At 40.1% G+C, this 12,958-nt stretch overlaps 1 protein-coding gene across 5 annotated transcripts in view; it reads left to right on the top strand.

Moving 5' to 3' along the window:
- Nucleotides 1-6,200, top strand: part of EPC2 (enhancer of polycomb homolog 2) — a 137,211-nt gene extending 131,011 nt beyond the window's left edge. For all 5 annotated transcript variants that reach the window (XM_051848701.2, XM_051848700.2, XM_070070944.1 and 2 more), the window contains 4 exons: nt 649-785; nt 2,705-2,864; nt 3,737-4,070; nt 4,935-6,200. In XM_051848701.2, coding sequence (XP_051704661.1) covers nt 649-785; nt 2,705-2,864; nt 3,737-4,070; nt 4,935-5,007 — 704 coding nt within the window. In that variant the 3' untranslated portion in view covers nt 5,008-6,200. The remainder of the gene's footprint in view (nt 1-648; nt 786-2,704; nt 2,865-3,736; nt 4,071-4,934) is intronic.
- The last annotated feature ends 6,758 nt before the right edge of the window (nt 6,201-12,958 follow it).

Raw genomic sequence — 12,958 nt, 5'->3', positions numbered from 1 at the left:
GTCACTGTAATATACAGAATTAAGAGCAATCTCAAAGATATCAAGTCTGAATGAATGACAAAATCCTCATGGTAGTACTTTATGGTACAATAAAACCATATACAGAAACTTTTTTAAGCATGCAATTATTTTTTTAAGATTTGTGTATTCATTTATTTGAAAGGTAGAATGAAAGACAGAAATATCTCATCTGCTACCTCAGTCCTCAAATGGCCACAACAGACAGACTTGGCCAGGCTGAAACCAGGATCCTGGAACTCCATCTGGGTCTCCCATGTAGGTGGCAAGGGTCCAAGCAGTTGGGCCATCTGCTGCTGCTTTCCCATGTGCATTAGCAGGTGGCTGGACCAGAAGGGGAGCAGCCAGGACTTGAACTGGTGCTCCTATGGGACACTGATGTCAAAGGCAGTGACTCGTCCACTGCGCCATAACACCAGCCCCCAAAGCATGTGATAGTAAGGACATCTTGGATATCAGTATATGAAAGCTTATAACAAATGAAAGATTTGTCATGTCTCTTGGGTTCTTTGCTGATAATGTGTATTTCATTATTTTTCATGTCAATTATGCAGTGTTTGTCATTTTCTACTAGAGTTGTTAAAAATACTTTAAAACATATTTATTTCTGAAATTAATGTCCTTTACCAGTAACAGGGGGTATCACAGAAGAGCAGTTTCAGACACATCAACAGCAGTTAGTTCAAATGCAAAGGCAGCAACTTGCTCAGCTTCAGCAGAAACAGCAATCTCAGCATTCCTCGCAACAGACACATCCGAAAGCACAGGTGAGCCTGTCTTTTAATCATGGTTATGTTCCTTTCTTTTGTGATAGTGTAGTTTTGCTCAGTTTTAGTCAAGGAGCAGGTAATAACCTTGATATCTTAATTTGGGGAATCTAACCTGGATTTCTTTGATTTATGTAATTTTAAATAACTAATTTTCCTAGAGTAATCTCTGACTATTAACTGCTTTTGGGGGCAAGGTTATTGAGTATGTGTCTAATTATATTTTGTTAAAACCATCATCTCTTACCTCCATTTCCCTAAAAAAGATTTTGTTCAAAGATATACCTTGCCTATCACCTTCCTAAACTATTATAAACAGTGAATCACATTTCCCTGTAGAAAATAATTACCACTAGAGGAAGTTGTCCATAGACACCATTAAATGAAGACATGATACTAGGGATAAGAATAAAAACACTACATAGCACCCAGTTGCCAGAAGGATCTAGCTCTGCCACCACCTTTATATTATTCGTGTAAGACTCGCTGTGGACTTGGGCCTCCAGAGCTTTATAGAATAAATTTCTGTTGTCTTATGCCCCTAAAAACAAAACTGAATCTGTTTCACGTTTGAATCACCTGAAAAAGATAAACAAACCTTGCATTGTAGGTCTTCAGTTTTGTTTTTCAATAATACTGGAAATACTTGTAAAGTAGTGACTGAGCTTAACTCAATCTTAGCTATATTCTGAGAGCTCAAGCCATTTAATTTGTAGAGTGAATACACCTTCCTTGAAGATCCTGAGTCCAGCACCATGAAAACTTCAGTGACTGTGACGTGTACAGTCATGGGTTGTTGGCATAGTAACAGACAGCTTTATACAGAATAAAGGAAGACTGGACATTAAACTTAGCTGTGTTAGCTTTTTCTTGGATAACCAGTCTAAAGCATTTTCAGCCTACTTCACAAGGTTTTTACTCTGATAAAAATGATTAGCCATCTCTGATTTCATTTTACCTGTAGTAGCAAGCCTATCACACATTTTTGAACATTTATTTTATTTATTTGAAAGGCAGAGTGACAGGTAGAAACAAGGAGAAAAAGATTTTTCATCTGCTGGTTCACTCCCCATATGGCTATGATGGTTGAGGCTGTGTAGGCTGAAACCAGAAGCCAGAAACTTCATCCAGTTCTCCCACATGGGTGGAAGGAGCCCAGTTACTCGAGCCATCTTCTGCTGCTTTTCCAGGCACATTAGCAGGGAGCTGGATCAGAAGTGGAACAGCTGGGACTCTATCCAGTGCTCATATGGAATGTCTGCATCACAGGTGGCAGTCTAATGCACTGTACCACAGTACTGGTCCCAAGAAGTGCTTTTAAAAGTGCTTGAGAATAAGCCATTGTTGTGACATAGTGGGTGAGCTGCCACCTGCAGCTCTGGCATCTTATATCTGAGTGCCAGTTTAAATCCAGGATACTGTGCTTCTGATCCAGCTCCTTGCTAAAGTACCTGGGAAAGCAGCAGAAGATGGCCTGAATACTTGTGCCCCTGCCATCCATTTGAGAGACTTGGATGGAGATCCACGTTCTTGGCTTTGGCCTGATCCAGCCCCATCTGTTGTGGCCATTTAGGGAATGAACCAAGAGGTAGAAGATCTGGCTCCCTTTATCTCAGTAACTCTGTCTTCCAAATAAAATCTTTAGGGAAAAAAAAACACTCATTGACATTTATTGGAAAAATTAATAAACCATGAAGGGTTTCAGTTTTTTGATCCCCTAATTCTTAGAAATAATTCTTGCCAGTTTTTAGCTACTTCCTGCTCCATATGCCAAAAATAAGTATTTTTGTAGACTGTAAGTTTTACAGTCTAAACACGTGTACCAGTTAAAGATTAGGCTCTTGGGCTTGCCTCATTCCTTAATATGCTTATGAAATTGCATCTAAAAAAATGAGAATTTAACTTTGTCCATTTTATAGGGCTCAAGCACCTCTGACTGTATGTCTAAAACACTTGACTCAGCCAGCGCCCACTTTGCTGCATCTGCAGTGGTCAGTGCACCTGTTCCAAGTCGCAGTGAGGTGGTCAAGGAACAGAACCCTGGCCACAACAACATAAATGGTGTTGTCCAGCCTTCAGGTATGGCTGCAGTTTTCATGTGTACTAACTCACTTGAAGTTGTAACTCACTGAGTTGTGGTATGGTCTTTGCTCTTTTATATCCTTGGGAAAAATATATCTAAGAAGTAGTCAGTATGCTTCAGAATTTCTTTGGAAAGATAAAGGAGAATGGCTGGGTGTTCTATAGAGTTCATGTGGAACCTGTTCCCTGTTTCTTCTGTGTACATTGAATATCTACCTGTAGAGCATCTTTAACTGTCAGTTACCTCACATCTTAGGAAATCCTTCAGGCTGGTTACTGTTGAATCATCCAAGCATTGATTAAAAAGGTGATATTTAATCCAGGACAGTCTATAATAAGTTTGAAATTTGGTTTACTTTCCCACCCTTACATATTCACATGCATACTTTTGACTCCTTCTATTAAGATCCCGTATTGCTGTCAGCCTCTGTCTGCTTCTTAGATCTCCTGAGTCCTCAATGACTTGCTGTCCCATCATAACTTCAGCTGCCTCTCAGAATCTAGGATTTTCCAGTTGCTTTGATAGGTACCCATGATCCTGAATTTCTTTTCTTACCAGTGTCTATGCATATGTAAATTCTTAAGGAAATTCAGCTGTCATTTTCATCTGTTGTATTATAAGGTCCTCCAAAGTGTAGGCATGGAGGCAGCAAAACCTCTTTGGTAAGCAAACAGAAAGAGGATGGTTTGGGGGTTGTCACAGGTGAATGCATTATACTTAATGGTCACAAACTCTTTGGAGAAACCTGTTTGTAGAAAGTTAACTTGGTATTTAATTATAATATAAATGTTGACAATAACATATATGTAACTCCTAATTTTCCAAAGTTGTATAACTGCCCATTACACTAATTTTTTTTCTCTTTCAGGAACGTCTAAAACATTGTATTCCACCAATATGGCTTTATCATCTAGCCCAGGGATTTCAGCTGTACAACTTGTAAGGACAGTTGGTCACACCACAACAAACCACTTAATCCCAGCGTTGTGCACAAGCAGTCCTCAAACACTTCCCATGAACAATTCCTGCCTGACAAATGCAGTGCACCTCAATAATGTCAGTGTTGTTTCTCCAGTCAATGTGCATATCAATACACGGACTTCAGCACCCTCGCCAACAGCCTTAAAACTCGCCACAGTGGCTGCCAGTATGGACAGAGTGCCAAAGGTTACTCCTAGCAGCGCCATCAGCAGCATAACAAGGTGTGTGTTCATGTGTGTGTGAGTGTGAGAGGTATCATTTTCTCAGGTTGTATGCTGACTTTCCTGTAGGAGGAAGACCTTTTTTACTGCTCAAGTAATAGAGTCTGTTGACAGACTTGCTTTGCAGATGTTAAGGATATTCTTAAATGCCAGCTAGAATCCTTAAAAAAAAAAAATGGCAAATACATCAGAGTATGTTTTAGAAGCTCCAGTTACTCTTCTGTTATTTTTTTTTTTTTTTGGCAGTTTATGCAGTCTGGAAAACTAGATTTGGTATTATTCCATGCTAGAGTTTAGATTTTAAATCAAAATTTATGTGTTCTTCAGCATTACATACAAACAGAAAGAAAATTATTCTAGTAACATATTAAAATTGAGAATATCCCAGAATTAGCTAAATCTATAACAATGAACTTTATAAAGTGTTTTTATATTTCTTTCTGTAACTATTGAAAGGTGAACAGTGAATCACGAACAAGACTAAACTCCACTGAAAATTAATTTAAGTAATATTGTGATCCTAATGATTATTCTCTTTGAGTATTATATGCTCCATCTATTGTAAAACTCTTGGCTTGTCCTATGTGCTAATAGTTAATAAATAATTTATTATTGGATTCACCTGAGATACTATGTTAAATTATAACCTTCCCTGAGTAAATAGTGATAATCAAGTAAGTAATTAGGAATTAGTGGATTTTCTAAGCTGAGGAAAGACTCCTCATTCCTTTCTAGAAAAATGAGAAATGTTCTTCAGAAGTCATGTTTATTTATAGTTACATAAAAATGTTTCTGTAAATATTAAGTGGTAACATCACATTGTAGAGACTATTAATGTTTATTTCACTCTTTGCCTTGTTATAGAGAGAACCATGAACCAGAAAGATTGGGTTTAAATGGAATAGCAGAGACAACAGTAGCTATGGAAGTGACATAACCTAAAACATGTGGCTTTGACCTGTGCTGATGGTGTGCAGTCATTCATATTCCAGCTGAATGCAAAAGGCGACACTCTGTAGGTCACAGAGTGTACCAATGGACCTAAATGGACTACATTATATCGGATGTTAAATCGATATATAATGTATATTTTGTAAAATTGGGAAAATCACTACCTTGTAAAATAGTTTATTTGTATCATCAATATTATTTCTGTTACTTGAATAGTAGATATTCATCATCATGCTTTTGCACTTGAATTTGCAACTGAATGGATTTTAAAAAATAATTCTTTAATGGGATCATGAGCATGAAATGGGATCCTGCATCACTTGTTTTAACTATTTATTTTGCCATGTTTACATTTTGTATCTTGTAAAAATAAATCCAACTTTGTGTCTAAAAAGTTAAAGATTCATAGCTAGGAAATGAAATTCTTGTAATTTTTTTCTAAAGGAACTGTAAAGTTTTCACTTGGTTCATTTTGTTTCACAATTTGACTAGATGGACTTTTTGGTAAATACTTTAGTGGCATTTCACTGTCAAATATGAAGTTCAAGGCAAAATAGTATTTTCTATTACTGTGCAGGGGAAAGGGATGGATCGATACATGCAAATTTAATGTAGTAACTCACTTTTCCATATATTTTGAATGTATATTTCTATTTATAATACCAGTTTATAAAAAATAATTACACAGAAAAATGGACTAGGAAAAATTATGCATCTAGCACATTTAAACTGTGCGGATATGAAAATTTTTCAAGGATTACATTTTATCTGAAGACTACATATTTTAACTGGCTTTAAAACTGTAACACATCACATAAAAGATATTTTACCAGGTATGTATTGCATTATATCATTGCAATAATTATTGGAAGTCTAGCTATCGAGCCATCCCAGGTGTTGGGAGGGGGGGAGGGTTGTGGCAAGATTGTCTTTTCAATTTTGGAGAGTTTTCCTGTGGCTACAAGGCAAGTAACGGGTTGGAAAAAGTCTGACTGTAAGCGTTGGACACCTTCATAGTGTAGTGTTTTAGTGACTTTTTTTATACGGTTCTTGTAAATTAGATACGTGTAGTGGTGTTTCAGAATGTTTGTTTATGCACTAGTTCAGACAACTTTCCCTGTTACTTGTTCTTGATAAGTGAAAACTGCAGGGAAATAAAAAATACATATCAAACATGGACATGCTGCATATGTGTTTATTTCACAATGTGCACACAGTGAAAGTGAAGATTCAAGGGAGGTGATAGCACTTAACAGCACTTTGCATTTTCATAGTGCTTTCCAAGCATTAAAGAAAAGAAGTATAAGCTCAGCTGTGGGCATTATTGGGTTTCAGATAATCCAATATAAACTACCTTTGATATGAAAAGTTCTTAAAATATTTTACAGAATGTAAGTACTTTGCAGTATAGCAGTCATTGAAATCTCATAAATGAGCCTCATTTTATAAATAAAAGTTTAGAATTTATTGCTGGGGGGGTTGTGAAGCAAGTACTGGGAAATGTACATATTTTTAATGAGATGAAAACCATTTCAAACTTACATAATTTTATACATCATCTTTTTTATACCTGCAGTCCTGAGAGTTGTAAATTGATATGTCAGTTGAATTAATGGGCCAAGATTTCTGCTCCGAGTGATTTTTTTTATTCAGGTCCTATATGTGTAATGCAATTTATGGTCAAAAGCATAGGAAAAAAATAAATTTAATTTCTTCATGGGTTGTGACTTGATAGGTCCATGCTCGTTTCTGCCATACTACCTCTGGAGTTCCTCATTGCTGATTCTATAAAGGAAGTGATTTGATTTGATGTTTGATGACTGTGTTCATTCTGCTTATAGTTGGATGTGTGTCCTTGCTGTTAAGAACTTACTACTTTAGTGCCAATTTCAGAGAAAGCTTCCCCATTTTACTGAAGTAAAGCATGACATGAATTTGCCTTATGTGGTATATATGTTATAAATGAGTAAAACAAAAGAACTACCCATGTGTACAGTTTCTGGAGATGTTGGCAAATCCAGAACTTATCAAAAACTGATGACCAATTTCTTTGTTCCATTTGAAGTAAAAATAGAAAAAGAAGCCTTCCTTATTTTGGTGGTTGTAACTGTTTCATGGATGGCATTTCATTTACTTGCATATACATTCTTTCAATGCTTTTCAAAAACTTAAGTGACAGATACTTGTTTTCACATCATTAAATGGAAAAAGAGCTTACGTTTACACTGGCTGTACACTGGTCAGTACCACCATGTCTTGGTTTTCTGAAGAAATGAGTATTGGTACTTGGAGTCCAGTAAGCATTTAGAAGCTTTGGAAAAGGAGTTTCTTTGGAGGGGGGTGAGGGTGGAAAGTTTTTTAAAAATTAATAAATATACAACTCATGGCTAACGCACCCTTTACTTTAGAATATATAAAAACTGGCATATATAAGCTGCATGTTTCTGCCTTCCTAAAGAGCATCCCACTTCTGCTCCCAGTATTTCAAGGTAGTTATTAGTGTGGAACTCATAAGAACATTTGAGATATGTTGTATATTTTTCTTGTACAGAAGACAAAGGGAAACAAAAATATTTGGAGTGTGTGTTTTTTGTTTTAAGATTTATTTATTTGAAAGTCAGAGTTACACAGAGAGAGGAGAGGCAGAGAGAGAGAGAGAGATAGAGGTCTTCCATCCGATGGATGGTTCACTCCCCAATTGGCTGTTACGGCCAGAGCTGTGCCAATCCAGAGCCAGGAGCCACGTGGGTACAGGGGCCCAAGGACCTGGGTCATTCTCCACTGCTTTCCCAGGCTGTAGCAGAGGGCTAGATCAGAAGTGGAACAGCCAGGCCTCGAACTGGCACCCACATGGTACGCCGGCACTTCAGGCCAGGGCGTTAACTCACTGTGCCACAGCACCGGCCCCTGGAGTGTGTATGTTTTAAAAATACACATACATACACATTCTGATTTTTTTTTAAAGGAATATAGTATTTACCACTGTGCCTAGTGTTTTTTTGTTTGTTTTCTTGTTTTTCTTTTTTTTGTTTTGTTTTGTTTTCTTGTTTTTCTTAACTACTCCCAAGGTTGTTTTGAGGGGTGGGCAGGCAGAAAGTAATAAGGAAGACTGACAGTTGGAAGCTTCCCTCATGTACAGTACCCCCGGTATTTGAGTATCATGCCATACTGGGCTGTAATATACCTTTGACTACAATGACCTTTGTCCGTTCATTGACTTGAAAAACTAAAGCTTAACAAGTAAGGGTATCTCAGGTAATTCTGATTATTATATCCTGTAAAAAAGAGAGGTTTTTCATCACTGACAGCAGCAGAATAATAGCATCATGGAACATATGGGATTCTCTTAGTGACTTTTTTTTTTTTTTAGTTCAAACAATTCTGAAGTATTAGTCTTTATTTTTTATTAAGTTTTAAATTTATTTGTTTTCCTTTATTTGAGCTCTCCCATTCTCTGGTTCATTCCCCAGATGCCCATAACTGTGGAGACTGTGCCAGGAACCCAGAGTTCAGTCCATGCACCAAAGTATTTGAGCCATCAACTGCTGCCTCTTAGGGTGTGACATTAGCAGGAAGCTGAATTAGAAGTGGAATCAGGACTCTGATCCCAGGCACTTGATAATGGGATGCTGGCATCCCAAGCAGCGTCTTTTTTTTTTTTTTGCCAGGCAGAGTTAGACAGTGAGAGAGAGTTAATAGACAAAGAGAGACAGAAAGGCCTTCCTTCCGTTGGTTCACTCCCCTAATGACTGCCACTGCCGGCGCTGTGCTGATCCGAAGCCAGGAGCCGGGTGCTTCCTCCCAGTCTCCCATGCGGGTGCAGAGACCCAAGCACTTGGGCCATCCTCCACTGCCCTCCTGGGCCACAGCAGAGAACTAGACTGGAAGAGGAGCAACCAGGACTAGTACCTGGCGCCCCAACCGGGACTAGAACTCAGGATGCAGGCCACAGGCGGAGGATTAGCCCAATTGAGCTATGGAGTCGGCCAAGCAGCGTCTTAACCACTGTGTTAAATGCCTACTTCTCATTACTATTATTTTTGCCATTTTCCAGGTCCGAGAAAGTTAAGATGAAGAAACCAGGATAGTCACCACTCTTGTAACTACTGCCTCCCATCTTTAATATGAAAGAAGCCCTCTTCACATAGGTGCTTTGCTTCTCAGTCTACTTCTTGGCATCTCTAGCAGAGTTTTAAATCTCATTTAGAAGACCACCATGCTGAGTGCCTTCCATCCAAGCAAACCAAACCAGTTAATCCTCCTCTCTGTGTCAGGCCTAGCCAGTAAGTACTACAGCTCTCAGTCAGTATAAGGCAGTGGAAGCTGAGTCTGGGCCAGGATTTAGTGAACCTTAATTTCCCCATCTGGAAGTTCCTGAAACTCCATCAAAGGAGCTACTCTGAGAAATGTGGTGGAGTGATACATAGGGCCCCAGTGGCACTTGTTGAACAAGGAAATAAATGAACTAGGATTCAAGGCTGAGCATATAGGTATTCTAGATGTCTTTTTTTTTTTTTAAGTCATTAATGTCCTTAAGGCTGACTATGGGCATTTGTATTGTTTCTTGTAATGTAGCTTCATGGTACAGCAGTAATTATTTTAACCAGTGATTGCAAGTTTCAAAAGGAAGGATACAAGAATCATATTAATTTTTAGAGGATGGGACAGTAGGGAACATGAGAGAAAATACAATGTGGTAGAGTAGCAAGAGAATTTGTTGAGCTGCGTTTAAATCCCTTCACTACCACTTGATTGGCTGCTGATTTTATCATCTCTGTGTATCTGAACTTGTGTCCACATACACAATAAATGGGTGGCATGAGATAACCTTTAACTCTGCTAGCTCCAATGACATAGAAATCTAATCTGCACCCCTGTCTCCCAAGTGGCTCTTTTTTTCCCCCAGAAAGTCACCTTCCTTACCATTGTCAACTTCCATCGACTTACTACCCCATTCAAAAGGATCAGTAACAGCAAATCCTATGCACCTTTCTACACTCCTTTTTCTTTTCCTGCTGTTTGAAGAGGGACTACTTATTTCAGTTTTGTTTTTTTTTTTTCTTTTTTCCTGCAGCACTGCAAAGCTTGAAATTTTGATATCAGGAAGAAGACAATAACACTAAGCCACAAGTTTCTCAGTAGTAATGTGTTTGGTACCGAATTTTTAAGCTTAGACTCCTCCAAAATGAGTCTTGAGTCATTTGTGTACTTAAAGATGTCTTTTTTTATTCTCATGAAACTCTTTTGTAATGTCATTGCATATTTGAACAAAACCCCCACTACACTGGCTGACTCATTAGAGTAACACGGCAGAGCAAGATGATAACATCTTTCTGAACATTGATCCTCCCTCAGAGAACACCTGTTATCCACAGGCAAGCCTAGATTCAACCTTTACTTTCCCTCCAAGCACACACACACACACACACACACACACACACACACACACAGTATCCAAATAGCACATTCTAGAGCAATGATGTTGCCATTTAGCAATGTTGGAAACATTTAATCAGTAGTGTACAGAAGGACACTGTTCCTCTGCTCAGTCCCAGGGCCACTGTGGGTCAAGGGCACACACTTAATACCTGCCTCATATGCTCCTTCCTACTGCTAGAAGTAGCTTTTGTCATGACCACATGAGCTCAGGTTAGCGACAATGCAGGATTTCAGCTTTCAGCAAAGGATATTTATGTCAGTTACCTACTGCTGAGTAAAACGGCAAAATTTAGGTAACAACACATGTATTATATGGGTTAGGAATCTAGTGCAAGGCTGAAATCAAGGTGATGCCTGGAATCCTTGCTCACCTGGTGGCTCAAGTGGGTGGCATCCACTTTGAAGCTCCTTAGTTGGGACAAAATTCTTTTTCTTACAGCTATAGATCTCAGTAATTGCTTTGAAGCCAGTAAGGGAGAGTTTGTTACTTTGAGGCTCTTACTTCAAGGAAGACCTCGGTCCTTGATGCATAATTGTTGAATTCAGTCAACTGATTACAGAGTGAATCTGCAAAGTCTCGCTGTTGCCATAGTCTGTTGGTTAGATGCAGATCATCAGCCTTGCCCACACTCAAGAGCAGGATTATGCAAGGCATAGATACTAGGCAATGGGAGTCACAGGAAGCCCATAGGATGTCTGCCGCAGCATCCGTGTAATTGGATTACCTCCATGCCACTGCCACTCTCCCCAGTGTTGCAGCTCAGGATGTTGGATTAACTCTGCTTCAGTAGGACTCCCATGTTTTTAATAAACAATTTAGAGAACTGTCTAGTGCAAACATTTTGCTACTTTGGATGTCTAGGCAGGCCTAGAGGGGAGACTGGTGGCAGCAGCCCCAAAGCCTTTGTGGCTGTTGGGATGGATGAAATCTGCTGGAGAAGGAGGAGACTGAGGAAAAGAAGAGTGGCATCTCTATGGGCGGGGGAAGACAGGAGCAAAGTGGGGGGGGGGCTGTTCACGTGGGGTTTCATTTCCCTCAGAAGAGCCATTCCAGGGAGGGACAGATACGTAATAAGCTTGGTGGTGAGAGCTTGCCAGTGACCAGGTGAAAAGCAGAATATCAAGGACACGAAAGAAAGCCCGAGGACACATCCTTCCCAGTCCCAGCAAAATCGCCAGAGAGCGCTGTTCAAAATACGCGTGTGTCGGTCTCTCGCAGGCTGTTGGAATCGGGATCTCCAAAAGTGAAGCTACTAGTATTTGGAGTTTGCTTCAGTTCTTTTGTTTACTGCTGTCATTGCTCCGACACTCACTCACCAGGCGGTGATTACCACAGAGGTTGGAAATGACTGGCCTACACTTTATGTTCTGTCACTGTGACTGTGAACAAATGGCTAGACTGAGAAGTTCAGAATTTACTTTCCCACCTGTCAAGTAAGGGAGAGGAAATTATTTCCCCAGTGTCATTCGCTCCAAGGAAATAACAGAGAATGCCACTCACTGAAAAGGTTCCAGGACCACTAGAACCCACCACAGTTAGGAAGAACTTGCAGCAAATGCTGCTCTCTGCCATTTCAAAGGTCTGAGATTGGATGCTTTAAAAACAGGGATTCTGCCGGCGCCATAGCTCACTAGGCTAATCCTCCGCCTGTGGCGCCAGTACCCCAGGTTCTAGGCCCAGTCGGGGCGCCGGATTCTGTCCCGGTTGCTCCTCTTCCAGTCCAGCTCTCTGCTATGGCCCGGGAAGGCAGTGGAGGATGGCCCAAGTGCTTGGGCCCTGCACCCACATGGGAGACCAGGAGGAGCCACCTGGCTCCTGGCTTCGGATCAGCACAGCACCGGCCATAGCAGCCATTTGGGGGGTGAACCAACAGAAGGAAGACCTTTCTCTGTGTTTCTCTGTCTCTCTCTCTCACTGTCTAACTCTGCCTGTCAAAAAAAAAAAAAGGGGGGGGGATTCTATTTTGGCAGTTCATTATGGAATAAAAGTGTGGTTATTTAGATTCTCTAAGTATACCTCACAAGTGTCCAACTCAAGCAGTCTCAGTTCCCAGATTACCCCTAGAAGGTAATCATCCTAGGAGTCATCCTCCTGGCTGTCTGATAGCCACTTTTCAAGTGCCCATTCATTGCCAGAGCTGGAGGTTTCCAGCTCTCTAGACCACAGCTGTCAGTGCACGCTTCCAGTCACAGTTTATTACTGTAGTACTTGACTGCAAGGACAAAGTACCTGTCTCTAGGAGAATTTTGCTTGCCTAACATTTACCCCACATGATACGCTTCTCACGGTTTTCCCTAGGTCCTCTGGGCCTCTATACCATCTGGATCCTGGTGACTTAAGCCCAGAACTTGGCTTTGATAGCCATTCTCCTGGATGTGCTGCTCTGTTGAGCACAAGCCACAGTGTAGCATGTGCAAAATGGAATTTTTTTCCTGCATTTTCCCTAACATGTGACTGCCTCCTGACCATCCCACACCACTCACTCTAGCCTCGTCTT

This window comes from Oryctolagus cuniculus, chromosome 3 (assembly GCF_964237555.1).
Source record: "Oryctolagus cuniculus chromosome 3, mOryCun1.1, whole genome shotgun sequence".
In the NCBI taxonomy this organism is placed as follows: Eukaryota; Metazoa; Chordata; class Mammalia; order Lagomorpha; family Leporidae; genus Oryctolagus; species Oryctolagus cuniculus.
The sequence above is the reverse complement of the archived record's forward strand: the minus strand, read 5'-3'. Positions and strand labels throughout refer to the sequence as shown.